Genomic DNA, 17,833 nt, shown 5'->3' on the forward strand with positions numbered 1-17,833 from the left:
AATGATGTTATCTGGAGGTTATATGGCATTTATTTATAGTAGTGAATGAGAATAAAGAGATGTGTAGACTAGAGTTGCATGGGAATGGAACATAGCTTTTTATATGATGTGATGGCTTTAATTTTGAAGGTTAAAATTAAACATTGCCATTTTTTTCTAATTAAATTATCGTATGAAAAATTAATACTTCATAAAGGTGATTGAGTTTCAAAACTTGTAAATTAAATATATCAAATCATCAATTAACTATTAATTTTTGTTAAATTTAAAATAGACTGAAATTTTTTAATTTTTTGTGCCTAATTTAATATAAGGAATTAATTACTTTATTGCAATTATTCATTGAATTTTTTTTATGTTGCAATCTATTTTCAATTAATTAGTTTTAATTCAAGTACGAAGTATTTCACATATATGAAACTGTACCAAAGTTGGTTGGAAATCTTTCAAAATAACCCAAATCTAAAACATATAAAATTCAACAAATTAAATGCAAGTACTTTATTGATTAATATTTGGATTTTTTTTTTGTAATAAAAGGGCCTTAAGCACACAAATTAAAACCCATCCTTACCATTTTAAAAAAAAAAATTTCAACCAAATCCTGCAAAAATTTAATCTTAAATCTCTACCATGTAAAGTTATGGTTTTATCATGATATCTAACTTGAGGGACACAAATTAAAACCCATCCTTACCATTTTAAAAAAAAAAAATTTCAACCAAATCCTGCAAAAATTTAATCTTAAATCTCTACCATGTAAAGTTATGATTTTATCATCATATCTAACTTGAGGGGGCTATTAAAAAAATGATTTCAAATAGTATTTTAATTAATAATTGTTGATGGGGCATGAACAAATAAGAGGGGATGAACCAGCAGGCTGGTGTAATAGTGCTCTTATTTATTGATCATTTAATTTGGGAATAAGATCTGGTTCCTACTAGCTCATGTGGGTCTCACACGGTCGAATATTTTCTATGATTTAAGCAATTATAACATAAATAAATAAATAAATACAATTCTAGGATTAGACATTTAGACGCTAATTTTCAAGGTGAAACTTCAATAAATACATATTTAAATATGTCAATTTAATCTTCAATAAATTAAAACTAAAGGAAGCTACTATTGTAATTTTTTTTTTCTGTTTTGATAGGTTAAATTTTAGATAATTTGTTACATTTGTATTTGGAATTTATACTCAATTTATTTCTTAATGAAAATATCCTACGAGATTTGAATACAATAAAAGACTGTGACTGTGTGAGACACCATGTCATTTTTTTTTATTTAAAATAAAATTCATTCACTACATCACTATCTTGAAAAAAAGGGTTTTGGTACAAATTAGACACACAAAGTTATTTATGTTAAAAGTTCAATTGCAGTGTTTAATCAAATTTGATTTTAGAATCTCCATTGTGACTAGGGGTGTCAATGACACCCTTTTATGTGTTTATTCGATCCATATCGTATCCGATAAAACAGGTACGTATAATATATATATATATATATAGAGTTAGGCTGGGGTGCTATGGATAGCATAGTGGCCTCCCGTGCTACGGCTCAATATTCAAGTTTTCAAAATCCAAACGGTCGATCCGAACCGTTCATATTATTGTCCATATTAATATCTGCTTGGAGACCAAATTTTATAATTTTCTGAATTTTTTTACTATTTATTAAGCCACTTTGAAAATCGCTAATCCAACGGTTTTACTGTTTTGTGCAGCCACCGTTGGATCAACAATTTTGTAAAATACTTAATAAATAGTAAAAAAATTCAGAAAAATGTAAAATTTGGTCTCCAAGCCGATATTAATATGGAGAATAAGATGAACGGTTCGGATCGACCGTTTGGATTTTGAAAAATCAAATATTGAGCCGTAGCATAGAGGCCTCTATGCTATCCATAGCACCCCAGCCTAACTCTATATATATATATAGAGTGACTAGCTAATGTGTATTCGAATGTATATGAGCCGAAATACATACGATCAAATTCGAACGTTATGATATTAGCCAGACTCTCTCTCTCTCTATATATATATATTAATAAATTTATTGGATAAGGATACGGATACGGATAAAGAAATTTTTTTCATTTTCAAAACCAGAAAGGATATAGGTAAAACCTATTTTGTACCCATTACCCGATCAATTAATTATAAAAGAAATATATGTATATTATATATAATAATAATAATAATAATAATAATAATAATAATAATAATAATAATAATAATAATAATAATAGTGAAAATAGTACTTTAATTAGTTTATTTGCACGTAGCATGATCATAATTTTTTTTCAACAAAGTACTTTAATTTTTTTTTTACTCGCTACCGTTTCATTATACGACAACTATGCATAATGGATAAGAATAAAGTACGAATAAGATAATTTGTAACAGGTACGAATATGAAAATAATACTTACACCCGATTCTTACCGTATCCGTTTTCACCACTAATTGTGACTAATTTTTTTTTAAAGATAAAATAGAGTCAAAATTTGTGCTAACTTGTTATGGGATGCAGCTTTTGCTTTTATTTTGTACGATGAGAAAATAAATGAGCAATCATTTCTTATCCTCTCTTGCACGGAGAACAAATGAAATCATAAATGAAATTTAATAGGAGACATGCATGGGGCTGGAAATATCAGAACTTTTCTTTGCTTAATTTAATTTTCAGCCACAAATTTTAAATTCTTTGAAATTAATAAAGAATTATCTCTTCAATGTAAAGTTATTCAAACTTAATTTTACAGTCTATCATAAACTTGTATAAATTTTTTTTGTAGATTTTCATTTTTTTATTATGGATTTGAACCCATTTAATCATTTATACATACTATGATTATGATTATTTAAATAAAGATGTGTGAGCTGTTGATCGAGAGCAGTTTAATTGACAAATAATGAATTAAATTAAATTATATTGTTACAACTTTCCATGTATTTTATATACCTAAGGTGGAATGCAATTCTTACTTAATCCACCTAATTATATTGTTACAATTATATACACCTTTAAATGTTTTGTAAAAAAAGTTGCTCGAGTACGAAATTTGTTGAATATAAAAAATTATTTAATTTACAAAATTATTTCCCTTTAAAAATTTGTTGAAGGTTAATTAAATTAAAGCAGTTTATTTAATTTAACAAATAAATGGATTGAACACATCAACTTGATTTTAATTAGTTTATGGATATTTAAAGATTCATAATAATTAAATGAGTAGGGTTAAAATGTACCATTGATTTTGTGCCCCAATTATACCCCACGTCTCTATCTTCATTTACAAAGTTCAAACAGTTGATCCGAACCGTTCATCTTATTCTACATATTAAAATGTGCTTAGAGACCAAATTTTATATTTTTTGAAATTTTTTTACTATTTTTTTAGATAGGTACAAAATCACTGTTTTTGGATGGTCCAGATGTAGTGATTTTGTAACTATCTAAAAAATAGTAAACAAATTCCGAAAAATATAAAATTTGGTCTCTAAGCACATTTTAACATGTAGAACAAGATGAATGGTTCGGATCGATTGTTTGAACTTTGTAAACGAAGATTAATGGTCTCTAAGTACATTCAATTTTTAAAAAGTTGTATCTATTTTGAGAATTCTTTTTGAATAACAATCATTAAATAACTTAAATTTTTTTTTCAAAAATAGATACAACTTTTTAGAAATTAAATATACTAGAAGGATGAAAATATTTTTTGTGTTACCTAGAAGGGACTTTTGAACCGGGATCAACTTAATAACTCAGAATTCAAGCATTTTTTTTTTCCAATAACACATAAAGAAATATATTAATTTTTCTTACCACCGTGAAAAATCCGGCCTGAAAAATGTTGATCCAAGTTATTTGTTGTAGTCTTTCTAATAAATCAAATTATATTGTATTCCATCTATTTTCAAAAAATATATTAAACATTTCTAATATTTCAATATAAAAAATAAAAAATTTAAAAGTTTCTGTTTTTCAAAAAAAAAAAAAATCAAAGCCGTGAAAAAAAATCCATATTTTGAAATATTATTAAAATACTCTGCTAATTGGGTATTTTTAAAAATGTCGGTAGTCTCTGTTGCTTCACATCTTGAAAATTCCCAAAATATAAAAAATAAACAACAATATTATGATGGGCCTACAGATAATTTTAAAATTTATTGGGCCCGGAATATTTTCTTTCCAATAGATATCAATCTGAGTACATGAAATGCAATTTCTGCTGACGTTGCACAAGATAAATTTGTACCTTGAGGTCACATCAAGCCAAACCTTTTTGAAGATGAAGTGTAAATTGTTTTTGAACAATATTATTATGATCATAATCAGACCGGACTTCAATCCAGTGATTAACAGTTCATTAATCGGATCAGCGATCAGTGGATCCGACTGCCAATTTTGTTATTATTTATATTTATAAGATATGAGTACAATAATAAAATAATCATATTTTTATAATAGTAAAAATTTCCACAATTAACATATTAAATAACATACAATATACTTAAAATTGTAGATTATTACAAATGCATAAATTACATGATTTTGAAGCTCAAAATTTGTAGAACTTATTCTTAAATTTTTTAAAAATAAACATCGTAGGAACACTTTTTTCTTTCATTAAAGAGGTTTTATAGTTTTACACTTTATTTTAAAATTGAATTATTAAAACTATAATAATTCTTCATTTTTTGTGATGAAACAAACCTCCAACGATCTATATTAAAATTTCATTATTTTGAAATTATGATTTAAAAAAAAATAATGTTGTAGCAATTGTCTGATCATGCTCAAACACATAATTGTTTAAAATATACATTGCAGCAACACAAAAGTCTACATTAAATTGTCAACAGAAAATCATTTATCAGTTTTCTCTCTCAAGAGAATGGCCGTGAGTAGTTCAGAATCATATAATAAAGAAACCGGGTTTTGGGTGGTTCAAAGGTTTTCTCAATAAACTAACCGGTTTTTGGGATGCATTAGAAGCTATTCAAAAATAAAATATTTGAAATAGTAATGTGCACACAAACAACTTTTTAATTATTCGAAATAGCTAGAACAATTATTATTTTCTGTTCTTTATTGTAAATATTGAAATAACTACTATTTGGAAGTGTGAAAAGAGATAAACAAATGTTTTCTTTTCAGCTTTCTGTTAATATAGTTTTGAAATGACAAAGTAGACACCACTTCGATCTGCCATTTTTATGTTATGATAATTTGTTTGAGATTCCACTTTTTCATTTTTCTTCTTAATATTAGTACCTTGTTAATGTTATTTTTTTATTGATTACTTCTATTCACAATATTAATTTTTAATTTAAATAATATTTTTACTAATCCGAGTAATACTATTTTCACACTAACATGAAAATTACTTATCTGAATGAAACTAGTTCACATGATCACTTATAGACAAGTCACGTGCATTTGGTTCATTCCTCTAATTTCAATTTTTTATATATAAAGGATTTAACATCTCCAACTTTTTCACTAGTAGCCTCCCCGTGTAATGCGCTCTCCGCTCCTTATACATTAGGAGAAGAATTTTTTTGCACATAAGTCCCTTCAATTTTAAATTTAGCTTTATATTTACAATAATACCTAATAAAATTTGAATATTTAAGCTATATAAGACGATGTAATACAATACTCTAAATTTTTAAATTCCGCCTTATCTTAATTAAAAAAGCTGCAAAGAAACTTGCAATAGATACATATATATACTAAATTCCTCTGACATCAAAGAAACACACGTTCATTTATGTTTTTTTGTGTGATTATAGCAAACCAATTTCCTCTGAAATTGCTGATAGATCTATGCTACATGAGTTGGTTTGAGAGCATCTCACGGAGACCTCGTCTGACGAGTCTGTCGTGAAAGGTTTCGGGGGCATCTCCAAGCTATCGGCATTACTCTGCAACATCTCTATGACTCTGCTCATGGAGGGGCGATTAGACGGCCTCATTTGAATGCACCAGAAGGCAACCTTATATAGGATTCCTTCTATTTCTCCAAATTGTGCAACACTATTGTTCAAGTTATAATTATGTGGCTCGTCTGCAAGTTTGAGTTGGTCGTAGATCCATGATGGATAATAGACTTGGCTCGAACTCTCTGCATGATTATCGACATTTCTTCTTCCGCTCACCATCTCCATTAGTAGCATCCCAAAACTATAAACATCTGCTTTGTGTGATATCACACCAAAGGCTCTTGATATTAGCTCAGGAGCTATATACCCTATTGTACCCCGTGCCGTGCTGAGTGTCACTAAGTTGTATTCTTTAGAGTATAATTTGGCAAGCCCGAAGTCCGAAATTTTTGGGGTCAGATCATGATCCAATAGGATATTGTGAGGCTTTATGTCGAAGTGCAATATCTGCATCTGACACCCACGATGAAGGTAGTCTATGCCTCGTGCAATGCCTACGGCTATCTCTCTTCTTTGCTCTAATGCAAAATAATTGTTACTTGAAGAGAAAATATACTTGTCAAGTGAGCCCTTCGGCATGTAAGGATACACAAGTGCCCGTTTTGAGTCTTCCGAGCAAAACCCAATAAGACGCACTATGTTCACGTGGTGAATCCTACCGAGTGTTGCCACTTCGCTGATGAAATCATTTCCATCACCCAATGAATTGGTCAATATTTTTACAGCAACCTCACAACCACTAAATAGTTTACCTTTGTAAACTGATCCAAAGCCACCCTGTCCAAGCTTTTCTCTGAAGTGGTTTGTCATGCTAGCTATCTCTACGAAATCATAGCGTCTAACAGAAAGCGTCTCATGTTTTCGCAAAAACTTTTCAACAGAGTTGATTGATAGAGACTCTCGCTTGTACTTGTGAAGAAGGAACACAAATATTGATAGTGGAAGTAATGTAAGCCGTACTCCTGCAAAATAAATAAATTAAAATAAGATCATGAATAATATATAATGCAAATGCAATGGACTCAAAGAGAGTGATATTGAAATCAAAGTATCAAACAGATATTTGATTTGTTATCTTTTTTCTGACCAAATTTGGAATATGCAGTAGCAAAGCCATGTATAGGTAGAAGGAACTCGACTATAATATTTTGTAAAGTGTGCCTCAAAATTATTCTTCTAAACACAAAAAAAATGTAATAGTATGATTGCACTTCTAAATAACTATGAAATTATATTTCTTTTTAAACTTTTATCCCATCATATCTCACATCCTGGCTTCTCTTTAAAGTCTCTGTTTAATTGTGGAGCCACGTTTAATTGTTTAATTGGCTGTTTTGAATAATGTACTTATAATTGATCTGACCTGCCACTAGTTCCTTCTTCAGAAAACTAATGTGTTTTGATCCTCTTTTTGTTACTCAAATAAATCCTTGTTAATTTTGAAATTGTTAGTCCAATAAAATTATGGATATTCCTCTATCTTTTATGACATAAAAACTAGAACACAAAGGAGAGATTTATATGTATTGTTATGTCAGGAAGAGGGGTTTCATTTAGAAAGGTTGCTCACCTAATAAAAGGAGAAGAATGTCCAAAAGAGCAATCAATATGAGCATGAAACCAAAAACCAGATGTGGATTAGTATCCGCTTGAAATCCTGGCCATTCATACATTCCAAATTCTTCCGGTTGATAAATGCATTGCAAAAATGATGACTGAATGGAAAGAAACTCTTGGAGCTTTTGGCCAGTAGTAAGATCATTGACTCCCATTAAAAACTTGTCCTCACTGCATTGACAACAACAAAAAATTAGAAGAGAGAAAATTATATGCTGATTTATTTCTTGGTAGGTAGAATGTTCTTTAGAAATTGATATTGTCAAAATTAATATCATTGGGGAGATGGAGACAGATATATATTAAATGGAGAAGGCTTTATATATAATCATATTTGGCGTTCGTATTATCTTTGACAAACTCGGAATTAGAATCGGGATCTGCATGTTGTTTATGGAATCGAAATCCGAATCTGCTGACTCGGTAAGAATCCACTGATTCCGAAAGAATGGGCTTACTCAGACCGGAAACTCCAATATTGGCCAGTAGTAAGATCATTGACTCCCATTAAAAACTTGAACTCCCTGCATTGACAACAACAAAAAATTAGAAGAGAGAAAATTATATGCTGATTTATTTCTTAGTAGGTAGAATGTTCTTTAGAAATTGATATTGTCAAAATTAATCTCATTGGGGAGATGGAGACAGATATATATTAAATGGAGAAGGCTTTATATATAATCATATTTGGCGTTCGTATATCTTTGACAAACTCGAAATCAGAATTGGGATTTGCATGTTGTTTATGGAATCGAAAACCGAATCTGCTGACTCGGTAAGAATTCACTGATTCCGAAAGAATGGACTTACTCAGACCGGAAACTCCGATATTTCCAAAATGATTTGTTTTTGTGCTACAAATATAAAGAAAAAGATGTACAAAATAATTTGTTTTATCAACTAGTGTAATAAGTTACAAGCGTATATATACAAATATATAATCAAAAGCCTGACTGAATTAATTACAAATTCCATAGACAATAAAATATTACACATAACATTTTGAATAATTATATTCATCCCCACACTCCTACCCCCTCTATCCCCCCATATCTACAATTTAGGAAGATTGTATTATGATTCCCATTAAGTGTTTAAACACTTCTAAAATTAGAGGGTCCATGTTAAATAAGGAAGGTGATAATTATTTAAATGTTGTACTATGGTCTCCACTAATTATTTATCCATACAAAAAAAAATATTTATCATGATAAACTTATACGAGGTGATTATTCAAGTATTTTTTACATAGGTATAAATACTCTAGTGTATAGATATAAATGCTTGTAATACTTGGTATTAATACTTTCATATGTCAGTTAGTGTCATATGTAAAAATAATTTTAAGTATATGTATAAATACTTGAACAACGAGGTATAAATACTTGTGTGATGACGAGTCTGAAAGTATGTCATCATGGATCTCATTTGAAAGAAAAAATTATATAGAAGACGTTTGTAGTTTTAGATTCGTAAAATTATTCATAGACTGTTAGAAATGTGGACAATATTGAATGAAGAAAAAAAAAAATCCAACTCTAAAAACGTGTATGGTCTCCCCCATATAATTTGACATTGGTTGGAGAGATAATTATTTATGTAAAAATTATTTTATCTTATAGGTATAAATAATTTTATGCATGGAGATTAATACTTCAAAAAAAATTCAGTGCTGGAGCTTTTGTGATTCCCAAGACAGTTATGAAAGTTAAGCGTAGAAATAAATGAGGGGATAGAGGTGTGGGGACAATTACCATTTTTCATTTAGGCTATTATAGGAAATATAAAGCTAGAATTTCAGTGCAAATGAAAATCACCTAGCTGTGTAAATCGGGTAAGAAATTAGATTGACCCTGACTGATTTCGGTCTGATTTGGACTCGGCTGATTTTTCAAACCATGTTCCAAACCAAACCATCTTAATATCTTACCATCAAAGCTACAAGAGGATTTTGGAGAAGAGAGAATTTTGTTTACCTTTTGGAGTAACTCCAGCAAAATTGCAAAAGAGAACACCCCTCATTGTCGTCCCAAGGATCTGAAGAAATGGACACACCGAGAAAGGTAAAGTTCCAGCTTACCTCAACTCCCCGTCTCAGCATCTGCATCATATCGACAGCATCAATGTCGTTCCATCGATCGGTGATCTCAGAATCAGCAACAGTCCTTCCTACATACTTGCATGACTTGAGGGTGCCTTGCACGTCAGGAGCGGAATTATAAGAATATACTGCATAGACTCTTGAACGACGATCAGGTCCATCCATACAATGTATTTGCTTGTACATTGAGTCTTCTACCTCCTCGGTACAATTGAAGAATAAGATATCAAAACCACGTGGGTGCCAACCTAATAATGTTGAATATTGATCCCAAGGAAAAGTCTGGTTTGGTAAGCGGCATTCCCCTACTGCCATGTAAGGATCAACAAGCCTAAGTGTCTCGTTTTCCACCGACATATCTTTTACAAGATACTTGGTGTCCTCAAAGTATAAGACGGTGTCGTTGCCATTACACTGCAACTCAAAGGCCTTCCTCAGACATGCTCCACGAAGATTAGAAGGATAAGTGATGTTACGAAGCTCTCCACATGAAGAAGAGCTGGAACCTCCAAAATTGTAAAAGAGGAAGAGAACAATAAGTAAAATTAACAATTTCATGGTTCTTTTGTTATTTGTTAGTATATAAACCAGTTTCGAGGAATGGTGGTTAACTTCTCATAGATGATATTTGTAGGATGAGGAAGTATAAATGAAAATGAGGTCAAATAATTATCAATCTAAGAATTTTCTTTGAAGTTGATGTTCATATTATTTTAGACAACAAATGCTTGATGTGACCTGTAGTGAATACCTATAGCCTTTTATTAAATGGTCCTGGAGCCTTTTATATTTTTCTTTTCTTTTCCAAACGAGTGGCAGAGCCACTGTGGGAAAATCTTTCTAATACTTCTTAAACTCTACACAAAACACAACCACTTGAAATAAATGAAACTTTGTTGGCCAAGTTATTCCTATTTTGCATTGGCCCATGCTATAATTTTGGTTATAAATAATCTACATATTTCCAAAATAATCTTTGGTGGAATATAATTTTGATTTTGTAAAGTGAGTTTAGATGGTGAAAGATCTAAATTAAAATTTTTGATGGGTAAATATCTAAATGATAAAGTTTTGATGGGTATGCATATATAAATTCTAAAAAAAAAGTTAAAAACCCCACCAAATTACAGTAATAATTAACTAGTACCCCCAGACTAATGCTAATGCCTAATCACCAAAAAGTTTCTATAGACCTAATAAAATCAAAGGAAAAGAAGCATCCAACAAACAAAATATTGAGAAATAACTGGGATATATAAATTACAAACGAAAAGAACATGCATATTTTACTATTTGGAGACAGTAGACTTTAAGTCATCCTCTGCCATCAGATCCCACTCCGGTGAAGGAGCACTCGCCACCTAATTAATCAGGTGATCGACCTAAAGTTAAATCCTGGCAACCTCCCTAGTTAAATCTTCAAACAGTGGAACGACACCTTAAAGTTTTAGCAAAGATCGTTCTACAAACACCTAGATATCAATTTGTCTAATTTCCTTTTTTCAGTTTAAGATTATTTTAATTAGTTTAGGGAATTAAATACTTAACGACCGCATTTTTTTGGAACAATGAAATAATGCTTAATGATAGACTAAAATATAAAGAAATTAATCAATCAAAATTTCATTTTCATGCATGTTTCATCAAAAGAACTTAGTACAATGTTATTTATTTGCAGAAAATACAAAGCATCTGTGTCTGATCAATACCAAGCTACCTTTGACAACTCAGTATGAACTATGAAGATGACATTACAGGTTGTGGGGGCATTTGCAAATTTTTTAAGCTCTCCACCAACATTTGAACAATTCTCCTCATGGGAGGTCGATCTTTTGGACTCCATTGGATGCACCATAATGCCACAATAGCCAGCTTTTTTGCAATTTCTTCTTTGCCTTCCACATCAAGAACTTGACATATGTCTTTTCCTTGAGATAGTTGTTCAAAAATCCACTCTGCAAAATATACCTCTTCACTCCGAACCCCTCCCCCTCTCAAAGGGTCGATGTTCTTTCTTCCGCTTATCATCTCCAAAATCAACATACCAAAACTATAAACATCAGATTTGTAAGACACTGCTCCAAAGTTTCTGGAATACATTTCTGGAGCAAGATAACCCATTGTACCCCTAGCAGCACTTATGGTCAGGTAACTCTGATCCCTTGGACAGAGCTTGGAGAGACCGAAATCGGAGATCTTAGGAACCAAATTATGGTCAAGCAAAATATTGTGAGGTTTGATATCAAAGTGAAGAATGCGTTGGTCGCAGCCCTGGTGTAAATATTCGATACCTTCTGCAATGTCCGTAGCAACTACAAGCATCTCTTCCATGCTAAATTCACGATTTCTCCATCTTGTGGAAATTATGTACTTATCTAGTGATCCATTCTCCATGAATTCATAAACAAGTGCTTGCTTCCCTCCTTCAGAGCAAAACCCCAATAGGCGAACAACATGTACATGGTGAATTCTTCCAATGGTGGCTACTTCATTTACGAATTGTTCTCCGCCCCCAGCAGAGCTATGTAGCATTTTAACGGCAACTGGAATTCCATTAGGCAACTCACCTTTATAGACTGTCCCAAATGCCCCAGCTCCTATTCTTTTCTTGAAATTATTCGTTATCTTTTTTAGATCATCGTATGCATACCGTGTTGAATTCATCTCCCTGTAGCTTCTCAGGAAGTGTTCGATCTTCTGACGAATGGTTTTCTTTTTCTTAGACTGGCGACGCATGTAGAAGAAAGCAAAGCAACCCAAAATAAGAAGAGATGCTGCGCCTACAGATACACCTAATGAAAAATAAAAATAAAAGGATTAAGATCTTAACCTAATAGATTGTAGATAAATCTGATCCTTGAGCATAACAGCACGAGTTGTTGAGGAATCTTACCAGCTTTCAGCACCATATGTGATTCTGAAAAATAAAAAGAAAAACAGTTTTATATGTTAATATTCAGAGGGTAAGTTAATTGTTGTTCTTTTTGTAAACTAATTTTAAAGTAAAGTGAAGCAATTAGTTAGACTTGTAGCTAGCAGGCATATTATGATTATAAAAACTAAAAAGAAAACACAAAATAAAATTTGGGATTTTCTTCCAACTATTTTCTTAAAGTTAAATAGAAAGGACCAAATTAATAACAGTATAATAATTTAAAACAAGAGGCCAGGAGATAGGGTCACAAATTCAGAAATATTTTGTGTCATTTAATTTCCACTCTACAAAAATATACAATATATGGTCCAGAGACTCCATATGTATAGTAAATAGGATATACCAAAGGTCATGGTCAAAATGGTTGATATTCTTAAATTAAACTAATTAGATGATACTTATATATAAACATTGTAACTCAAAATCATCATGTGCAGTATGAATCATAGTGAAAAATTTCATCCAAATTATAGAAGAAAGGTAAACTTATAAGGACACCTTGACAGACTGATCTTTTTGTTTCAAGGTCGAATTCACAGCGATGCCACCATTTCTTCTCACACATGCTGCAGTTGATAAACTCATCTTGCCAATACAGTGCAAGCACTGGTCTTGCTGCAAAGTCGTTAATCACATGTTGGAATTCAGAAGACGGAATTTCACCCAACCCCTGAATTCCATCTGATCCTTTAGGTCCAATTAACAAGGTGCTGTTTCCAATCTTGGTGCAGGTGGGAGGAAGCGCAGTATCGTCAGTATAAGGCCAGGCGAAATAGATGAAGTGGCCTTTAGACCCGAGGCAGGACATAGGACCGGCTACATTGTAGGTGGTGAGCACGTCTGGGCAATCAAGCCAACTGAGTTCTGCTGAATAATAAGTGAAGAGAGAGCTGGCTACATTGGGCTTGACAATTTGAGACCATGGACAATTAGGTGTCCAAGAGTACGTTGTTATCCCCAGCATCAACATTTTATAGTCTATTGAGGTCACGTTGTAATCGCCAGAAAAGGGAAGTCTTAAGACCGTGTTGTCTCCTGAGCAAGAGAGGACGAGGGTGTCATAGCCACAGTGTGGTGCATGGGTGTCGAGCCGGAATGGGTACCTGACGATGGGCCCATGCTTGCTGCATCTTATTGCGGGACAATCTTTCAAAAATGTTTGTTTTCCAAGCACCAGAATTGTTGGAGTGTAATAGGAGATTAAGAGTGCGATTGCAACTATATGTGTGAGTGGAGCCATGGGAGAGGAAAAAAAACCAAGAGAACCAAATGGGAGATGACAAACAGAGATTGGAGCGAAAATAAAATTGAGCTGGATACAATACGGGTTAGATGAGGTACTTTTCTATGTGTTCGTTCAATAATAGTTTTATTTAGGTACTACCTTAATTAACTTGTTAAGAATTTTCTTTTTCAATATATCTTATCATTACCTATTACTATTACCAAATCCATTTTTTTTTACTTTCAACCCAAATAAGATGCTTTAGGACAATCATCACTACGAATCCAGTACGTATTTAACAATAAATCTTAAATTTTCCAAAAAGATCTCATTCAACGATGTTCTATTTTATAAAAAGAGCGGCATTTCTTGTGTCATATTCTTATAATTTTCTGTACCATTAATTTTCCTTAAACATCTAAAGCTCTAACGTTATGTTTATATTTTGTGCCTTTCTCATGATTAGGAGCTTTCGCTAGGGTTTCTGATGATTATATTTTTTTTGCCAATTTTTTTTCTGATGATTATATATGTTTTTAGGGTGCGTTACCTCCTTAATGGGCCCCACTATATGCACTGAGCCACTTGTTGACCGATCTGCTATGTCAATTTTGATGCTGGATGCTGAAAATTGGCTTGTCAGTCATTAGTGGGCCCCACAATAATGCTTTCTCGCACCCTCACACTGCCAATCTGCCATTAATCCTTTCTCTATCAAATTTCTATTCAAATTTTCAGAAAGAATTTTCAAATTCAGTAGTCTTTGTTTTCATTAATTTGAAGTAGCCTCGAATTAACACTACTACAGAAATGGTCATTGTACACTGCACATTGTACACGGATTTGACAATTTTATATAAAAACCATGGAAAAATTGTAATTTTTTTGAAGCCCGAAATATCTGTGGGATCTCTACACGGATGTTTATTAAAGAATCAGTGTAGAAAGCCTTGAAAGAGCTACACGGACGTTTATTAGGAATTGTACACGGATTATTGTTTAAATAACAGTGTAGAAAGTCTTGAGAGAGCTACACGGATATTTATTAAAGAACCATGTAGACAGGTAGGAATTATACACGGATGTTTGTTTAAATATCAGTGTAGAAAGCTTGAGAGAGCAACGCGGACGTTTAATAAAGAGCCGTGTAGAAAGGTGAAAATTGTACATGGTTTTTTGTTTAAATAACAGTGTAAAAAGCCTTGAGAGAGCTACACGGATTTTTACTTAAAAATCCGTGAAGAAAGGTTATTCTAGGGTTTTGATTATATAAAATACTTTTTCTTTCTAGTAGCGCTGTTTGGATCAATTAATACTCTCTCTCTCTCTCCTTCCAGCAGCGCCGTTCTGATTTATGTGCACAAGGAGCTAGGATCTGCGATCTTTGAAGTTAATTTGTATTTTGCCTCTCTATCTTGCTAAGCTTAGTCATGTATATATATATATATATAGAGTTAGGCTGGGGTGCTATGGATAGCATAGTGGCCTCTATGCTACGGCTCAATATTCAAGTTTTCAAAATCCAAACGGTCGATCCGAACCGTTCATCTTATTCTCCATATTAATATCTGTTTAGAGACCAAATTTTATAATTTTCTGAATTTTTTTACTATTTATTAAGCCACTTTGAAAATCGCTAATCCAACGGTTTTACTGTTTTGTGCAGCCACCGTTGGATCAACAATTTTGTAAAATACTTAATAAATAGTAAAAAAATTCAGAAAAATGTAAAATTTGGTCTCCAAGCAGATATTAATATGGAGAATAAGATGAACGGTTCGGATCGACCGTTTGGATTTTGAAAACTCGAATATTGAGCCGTAGCATAGAGGCCACTATGCTATCCATAGCACCCCAGCCTAACTCTATATATATATATATATATATAGGATTTGGCTAATATGCTATGGATAGCTAAGGGGCCTCCCGTGCTACGGCTCATTATTCGACTTTTCAAAATTCTAACGGTCGATCCGAACCGTTTATCTTGTTCTCCATATTAATATGTGTTTGGAGGCCAAATTTTACATTTTTTGGAAATTTTTTACTATTTTTTTAGATTTATTGAATATCGCTGTTTTTTATGGTCCAGATTTGTCTGAAAAACAGCGATTTTCAATAAATCTAAAAAAATAGTAAAAAATTTCCAAAAAATGTAAAATTTGGTCTCCAAGCACATATTAATATGGATAACAAGATGAACGGTTCGGATCGACCGTTAGGATTTTGAAAAGTCGATTATTGAGCCGTAGCACGGGAGGCCTCTTAGCTACCCATAGCACCGTAGCCAAGTCCTATATATATATATATATATAGAGAGAGAGAGATGGGCTATGGTGCATTGCAATGCATGAACCCCCTTATGCATTGCACTATAATCACGGATTTAAAGTCCAAACGACCGATCCAAACCGTTAAATGTTTAATCCATATTGAAATGTGCTTGGAGACCAAATTTTACATTTTTTGGAATTTTTTTTACTATTTATTAAGCATTTTTGAAAATTGCTGTTTTGCTGTGAACAGTAAAAAACAGTAAAATTTTCTGAACCATCAGATCAGCGACTTTCAAAATTGCTTAATAAATAGTAAAAAAATTCAAAAAAATGTAAAATTTGGTCCCCAAGCACATATTAATATGAAGAACAAAATGAACGGTTCAGATTGGTCGTTTGGACTTTAAATCCATAATTAATAGTGCAATGCATAAGAGGGTTCATGCATTGCAATGCACCATAGCGCATCTCTATATATATATATATTTCTCTTTTCTTTCTCTAATTTTCTGTTACTAGTTTATTATTGCTTATTGAGGTCAATACTAACGCTTCCACTAAAGATGTCTGCACTTTTTAAATTACTTTACTATTTTATTTTGTATTTATGGATTCTGGATTGCTTGTGTATTTTAATTGCAAAAAAATGTAAATTTTTTTTGTATTTTAAACTACAGCTATTTTCTTCCTCTAATTTTGGTAACCAAAAATTTTGTTCGGTTACAAATAAAACCAAAAATTTTGTTCGGTTACATATTTGGTAACCAAAAATTTTGCTTAGTTAACCTTTTAAAAAAAAATGTAACTGGGTAGAATTTTCGGTTACCACGGATAACAATTTTTTATGATTTTCATATTATCTTACTTATAGTTTTCATTTTATTAATAGCAATTGATATTTGCTGCATCTACTTTTTCTTTTTACTAACTAATACCAAATTATAAACCAAAGCAAAAGTGTTACTCCAAGAAGCAGATGTATCTAGTCACGGTGGTTTCAAATTATAATTGTAGGACCAAAGCAAAAGTGTTACTCCAAGAAGCAGATGTATCTAGTCATGGTGGTTTCAAGAAGAATTTTGTAATGCTAAATATGAATTTGTATAATTTTGTATAATGTAGTGTACATACTGTTGTATAGTTTTGGAATTATGAGTTTGAAAAGCTTATGTTTAATATTTTTCTGTTTTGGAATTCTGATTTTAAATGGCTAACAAAATTGGAGGCTAGCCACAAAAATAAAATAAAAAATAAGACAATTCTACACGGACATTTAACTAAAGTCCGTGTAGCTCGGTTATTTTGAGAGTGACACTGGCAAGCGTTTGTACATGCTTGTTTATGTAATAATCCGTGTAGCTCTCTTCTAATCGCACACGGATAAATATATGTGTGTAAATATTCAGGGATTTCTACACCCTCGCATTCCACACGGCAGAAAATCCGTGTAGCTCTCCTGTTTATGTCCGTGTACAATCACTTATTCTGTAGTAGTGTAATTGTCATGTGATAACGAGATCTCTTGGTATGAAGTTTCTTCCTAGTCCTTACATTTTAAGCTTGTTTCAGTTGTTTGTTTGGTCTTATTTTACATAGGGTCTGGTTTTACCACTTATAGTCAACTTCATATATATATGCATTATGTTACAAAAATATAGTTTCTAAAACGTCTCCGTTGAACAAGTATTGTACGAGAGAGGTATGGGAAAGAAAG

At 31.9% G+C, this 17,833-nt stretch overlaps 2 protein-coding genes across 3 annotated transcripts; both read right to left on the reverse strand.

Annotated features, from left to right (window-relative positions):
• Positions 1 to 5,660: 5,660 nt before the first annotated feature.
• On the reverse strand, positions 5,661 to 10,287 carry LOC144554737 (LEAF RUST 10 DISEASE-RESISTANCE LOCUS RECEPTOR-LIKE PROTEIN KINASE-like 2.5). 2 transcript variants are annotated; one of them, XM_078303056.1, is made up of 4 exons: positions 9,559 to 10,287; positions 8,041 to 8,106; positions 7,536 to 7,753; positions 5,661 to 6,927 (listed from the first exon to the last, which is right to left on the reverse strand). In XM_078303056.1, the coding sequence occupies exons 1-4, from the start codon at positions 10,239 to 10,241 to the stop codon at positions 5,810 to 5,812; spliced, it is 2,085 nt and encodes a 694-aa protein (XP_078159182.1). In that variant the 5' UTR covers positions 10,242 to 10,287; the 3' UTR covers positions 5,661 to 5,809. The 2 variants fall into 2 exon arrangements, with proteins under 2 accessions (XP_078159182.1, XP_078159183.1); XM_078303057.1 differs by lacking the exon at positions 8,041 to 8,106 and having other exon boundaries at positions 9,559 to 10,286.
• A 995-nt stretch (positions 10,288 to 11,282) lies between these two features.
• Positions 11,283 to 13,958, reverse strand: LOC144554842 (rust resistance kinase Lr10-like). Its single transcript, XM_078303199.1, has 3 exons — positions 13,117 to 13,958; positions 12,577 to 12,600; positions 11,283 to 12,475 (listed from the first exon to the last, which is right to left on the reverse strand). The coding sequence occupies exons 1-3, from the start codon at positions 13,856 to 13,858 to the stop codon at positions 11,421 to 11,423; spliced, it is 1,821 nt and encodes a 606-aa protein (XP_078159325.1). The 5' UTR covers positions 13,859 to 13,958; the 3' UTR covers positions 11,283 to 11,420.
• Between the last annotated feature and the right edge of the window lie 3,875 nt (positions 13,959 to 17,833).

Source organism: Carex rostrata, chromosome 5 (assembly GCF_964058835.1).
Source record: "Carex rostrata chromosome 5, lpCarRost1.2, whole genome shotgun sequence".
Lineage (NCBI taxonomy): Eukaryota > Viridiplantae > Streptophyta > Magnoliopsida > Poales > Cyperaceae > Carex > Carex rostrata.

Bases quoted from the DNA above. Each gene is read 5' to 3' on its own strand.
- LOC144554737 (XM_078303056.1), bottom strand. From the start codon at position 10,241: ATGAAATTGTTAATTTTACTTATTGTTCTCTTCCTCTTTTACAATTTT. The intron at 8,107-9,558 runs GTAAACAAAATT...TTGTCAATGCAG, and splicing joins TGCTGGAGTTACTCCAAAAG to GGAGTTCAAGTTTTTAATGG. The intron at 6,928-7,535 runs GTGAGCAACCTT...TTTATTTTGCAG, and splicing joins CATTCTTCTCCTTTTATTAG to GAGTACGGCTTACATTACTT.
- LOC144554842 (XM_078303199.1), bottom strand. From the start codon at position 13,858: ATGGCTCCACTCACACATATAGTTGCAATCGCACTCTTAATCTCCTAT. The intron at 12,601-13,116 runs GTGTCCTTATAA...TTTATTTTTCAG, and splicing joins AAAAAGATCAGTCTGTCAAG to AATCACATATGGTGCTGAAA. The intron at 12,476-12,576 runs GTAAGATTCCTC...ATTTTTCATTAG, and splicing joins ACATATGGTGCTGAAAGCTG to GTGTATCTGTAGGCGCAGCA.